The following is a 5067-nucleotide window of genomic DNA, read 5'->3' as shown; positions in this document are numbered from 1 at the left end:
TTTCCTTGTCACAGAAGTTCAATTCATTCTTCAATAATCCCGTAATTTACAACCCAATTCAGTACTTAGTTTAGTGACTCATCACAGTCATCCAAGGTCAATCAAAAGTTTTTTAGGAACACAAAGTGGATCCAGATACAGATTCCCGAACCAACAAAGGATAACAACAAAACAATCCACCACACGACATACGTAACTCATATATCCCCATAGCACCAATTGTAAAGCATAAGAACATCGAAGCAGTCAACTTTTAACACAATACACGTGTTCTCAATTCATTCAATTCCCCGATCCATCAAGTCTCACCATATTATCTGACAGTTGTCGAAAGCATAAGGCAATTCACATATTAATCCCCACGGCGTCAAAGGTAGTATTAAAAACAGTCAAACACGCGTTAAACACAATTTACACATTCTCAGAGCCCCAATTGCAGAATATAATGGCACTGAGCAGTTATTTACACAAGGCATACTGAATCCACACACTTTCGGATAATCAGGGTTTTTCAAAGCTTCTTTGGATGTTAATAACATCTACATGATCTCAAGAGATGACATTTGGGACAAAGCAAACAAATAATCGCCTCGGAACCAAAGCACACCCGTTCACGACCGTCGGTAGCCGGCCCGAGATCGATTAGACAAACCCACCCGTACAAGACCGTCGGTGGCAAAAGAGATATCTCAACAAAGGTGATACATAGGCTTAACGTCCCCTAGCACGAAGGGACGCTCCAAGAATGTCATCAAAACAAACATAATACCATTTACTTTAACCTGATTTCCCAAAATCTGATAACATTGAAGCAAGTACTTTCCCTTACAAAACATGTTCTGATCAATCAAAGACAAATGCTCAGTACTACTTATAATCAAATCAATCTGCCATCATCGGTCCCTATAGCGTCAACCAACAAGGATGGGACAATACACAAGCATCGTTCCTTAAGACACCCAATCACGGGATTTGTACAATTCGGCTCATTTTCAACGCATATGTCCTTGATAGTTGGGGGTTGGTTCTCAATGGTGTTCCTGGTTAGATCAATCTGTCATAGCCCACAAAAGGTCTTTCAAATAGGTCAAGTACTCTAAACAGATTCAAGTTTTGGGTCTATCAGTTTTTTTGCCAAAAATATTCTGGCTATTTATTTACAGGCAATCCTCAATCCCTTTTTACAAAATTAAATTAGATAGAGGGTCTTATCAAACCAATCCCGACACAGGCCTTGCCAAATTAAATCAAACAAAGGTTCTATCAGATCGAATCAGATAAAAATTTTCTCAAATAGGGCACATTCAGGTCTGTAAGGCATACTTCGTCTGCTTAGGTACAAGGGTGATGGTTTCTCAACTGCCCTAAGTTTATCAGTTCTCAAGGTCATATCGGAATCATTCACCACAATAGTTCATATCAAAGTGTTTCAAATCAGGTACAATACGGTATTGTCTACATAAATTCGGGGGTAGTCGCATATGCATGTAGTTATTCGTATCGGGAGGTACGTATCATAATTAGTATAGCAGTTCTCAAATAAGTCTTATATGCAAGAACATGGTGCACAGAAACACATTAAACAGAGTTCCTCAAGTACACATAGTATAAGATGGTTACGCAAAAGTTCCAAATTAGCTACAAAAGCATAGTTTTATGAGTCGAGCCCAGTATAGTCACGTAATCCAGTCAACTTTCTACCAATCAAAATACATGGTGTCACAATTATAGAGTTCATCATTTAGGGTGCTCAACTCGGTCACACGATCACAGAATCATACTTCCAGTGGTTTAGTCATTGAAACAGTAATATAACAAATCACCCTAAGCATAGGTTCAGATGTACATGCGCATGTGCAGAGTTAATCGATACCCCAATACGCATTTCACAAATTTCCCCAAATGGGCATACACATTCAATGAATGCGGTCTCGATCTTGTGGGTCCAACCAATCTAAATACACATGCAGCAGATACGAAAGGATATGCCGATTCGAATCAAATAATATCCCAAGCAAAGATGTACACATGTGCTAATTCAAAATCAATCAACACATAAGCATTCGTTTGTAAACAATATAGATACCCGGGATAACAATCACAGTATTCTGAGTGCTTTCTAGGATGAGTGTAATTACTCTATCCTAAGTAGCAATTCCTACCACTGGTACGAATTTAGCTGAGGCAGAACATTTATTCACATTGCTCAGTTCGGGAACAATCCCTTACCATATGGTCCATTTTACCACACCTATAACAAGCCCCCGAAATTCGACAATGATCCCTCAGCGTTTCTTACATTGGTGGTGGCAAAAGTTCTTGCCATAGCAGCAACTGACGTTGTTGTCTTAAGATCTCTGTCATTTCTTATACCATTCTTCCCAGTCTATCAAGTCGAGCTGTGGAAGAGCTTTCCAGTTCGTATGCCCTTAATTTAACCACCCTCTACACAAACTCTCATTAAACCTTGCCAATTACTGGGATGTCCAATACAAAAATGAACACAGATACATATGGGTACATTCGCACATAGGCACATTGTTATATTCTCATTTCACATATCGTACGCAATAAATCACATACGTAACAAATAATTGCATACTTATCAAATATCGCATGCTGAACATTTACTAAGTAATTATATACTCAAATCATGTTCATGTTTCACATAGGCACCCATTTGTAGAATCGAATGCACATAAGCAACTTTTCATGGTTCATATGTTCATGTATGTGCACTATAACAAAACAAATTTTATTGTACACAATAGTGTAACAATTCATATCTCATATTCAAATCATGTGTGGTATTTCCTTTAGCGTAACATATCATGTTGGTCAAGCATAACAAGTTCCATAATGGAACCTTTGGTACCGGGTAACATATCTCATTCATAAGCCACGGTATTGTTTCCCCCGGGCGAGAGCTTCTGCTAAGGATACCACAATTACATTCGAAGAAAATTTAGACAGTCATTCACTCATGCAAAACATAGCATTTCAGGGAACTTGTCATTTCATATCATCAGAAAATAATTAAAGTTCACCATTTGATTAAACTTGCATTATACTTTATACAAAAGATTCACAAGTATGCATATACTAGAGAGCATACATATTCCAATGGTTTACAATGCAAGCAATTCACGAATTTATAACACATAACTGTTCATATCAAAACACTTAAGCATATTCTTGATGCCTTCAGATTCGTATTTATCACATGAATGCATCCTAAATCTTATCTAGACGCTTATTGCTCTTTTTGGACAAGTGTGTGAGTTATTAACTCGTACTCTGATACCACTCTGTCACGACCTGAACCCGCCCCTATGGGTTAAAGCCATAATCGGCCAGTAATCACGAGATGAACCCGCCCTTAAAGCTATTTTTGTTGCTGTTGTTATTGCAGTTGCAGTTACTGCTGAAGGTGGTTGCTGCTGCTTATTTCTTTTTTGCTTAAGAAGCTTGGACTTGGGATGGACAAGACCCTTACAAGACCTCTAGTTGTGGCCTTTCTGAATGCATCCAGCACAATGAATCTATTTTGCCTTGACACTCTGACAGGGTTTTTGGGTTCATCTATCCCATTCTTTCTCATTTTTGGTGGTCTTCCAGGCTGCTTTTTGTAGAATGGAGGAGCCCCTACTAGCAATCTTGTTTTAACTCAATCATATTGGCCTGGAACAAGGTGCATCATTGAGTTATAGGCTACAAGATAATGGTGCTTACTGTAATAAGGGTGCACATAGTCCTGAAGTTTCTCTCTTTGAACATATATGGAACTTATTGCATGTTTGCAATGTATTCCAGTTAAATCCCACATCCTACAACTATATTTCCTTTCCTCCAAATTAATAATATGTGTGGTATCACCACAATCTACTTCAAATTTTATGTCACCACAATAGGTTGCAAAAAAATTCCTGGTTTGTACCTTCAGTGCTTCCAAATCTTTCAAAATGTTGGGACTAATTTCACCAGTGTATTTTTGTATCCCTTCCATCTTGATTTGGATCCTATGCATAACTCTCCTTCTAATCCATTCAAGCATACTGATTATGGGTTTGTCCCTTGCTTCCAAGATGTTGTTATTGAATGACTCACACATGTTGTTGACCATTGTATCACACCTACTTCTTGGGCTAACATGGGACCTGGTCCATAAAGCAGGATCTATCTTCCTTAGCCACTTGTATGCTTTCTCTTCTGGATCCATTTTCTTCAACTTGTTCATATGAAATTCAAATTCCCTCACAGTTTGTAGACACCCCATCTTTTACGCCCTTAAGGCTTGGGCGTCACAGATTGATCACCCAATAATGAATTTATATATTGTTGTAAATGCGCCCCGAAAACTCCCCGGGCTCCGCACTGCGAGGGCGCGGATCTCGTTTTGTTCTCTAGCTACTACAGTTCGGACTCAATGTCACGGTTTTGAATCTAATCTCACAAAGTGCAATGTAAGACCGATAAATTACCAAAGAGTCCAAATCCGGCAAATCGTTTTGGAAAATTAATTTTTATAAAGAAGTGCCAAACATGGACTACTTTGCCAGATATAGAATCGCCACCTAAATATTTTATTTTGGGGAGAATTTAGGAAACCCTGACTCGTGCCTAAGGCCACGTGTCCGTCATCACCAAAATTACCTCGGCTCAGGAACTTGGGTACGAGAGGGGACAGTCATGCAATGAGCACCCCCGCTTGCCCGATCAAAGATCGGCCTGTACTAAGCATGATATTTTCTTTTTCAAAACACATGTGTTCTTATTCCGGTTAATTAGCTAATCTTACTACGTGATGCGCACAACACACAAGTATAGACTAGATCACCTAATTTGGAACAAAACATTGCATGTTCATTTGTGAAAATGATTTGAAGTTTGCTACTCGCAAGTAGGCTAAAACGGGGATTTTAATGAATTGTTCCAATTCAAGTAATCCAACCTTCACCCACAGGCATTCAGGTAGTTATATCAAATAAGCAGTTAGCCTCATGGCAAGCATGCTTTCATGGTAACATTAACACACATGCAGTATGCTAAAGCGTAAACACTCACAGT

General features: G+C 38.8%; 1 protein-coding gene across 1 annotated transcript; it reads right to left on the bottom strand.

The window, feature by feature from the left end:
* Positions 1–3667: 3667 nt before the first annotated feature.
* Positions 3668–4276, bottom strand: LOC145790396 (uncharacterized). The gene has a single exon (XM_082868125.1). It carries the CDS (start codon positions 4274–4276, stop codon positions 3668–3670), a length of 609 nt encoding a protein of 202 aa, XP_082724251.1.
* Between the last annotated feature and the right edge of the window lie 791 nt (positions 4277–5067).

This window comes from Camellia sinensis, chromosome 5 (assembly GCF_055761805.1).
Source record: "Camellia sinensis isolate YWXY chromosome 5, ASM5576180v1, whole genome shotgun sequence".
Classification (NCBI taxonomy): domain Eukaryota; kingdom Viridiplantae; phylum Streptophyta; class Magnoliopsida; order Ericales; family Theaceae; genus Camellia; species Camellia sinensis.
This window is presented reverse-complemented; position numbering and strand designations above follow the sequence as displayed.

Excerpts from the sequence above, each read along its gene's own strand:
- LOC145790396 (XM_082868125.1), bottom strand. The coding sequence starts at position 4,276 with ATGGGGTGTCTACAAACTGTGAGGGAATTTGAATTTCATATGAACAAG.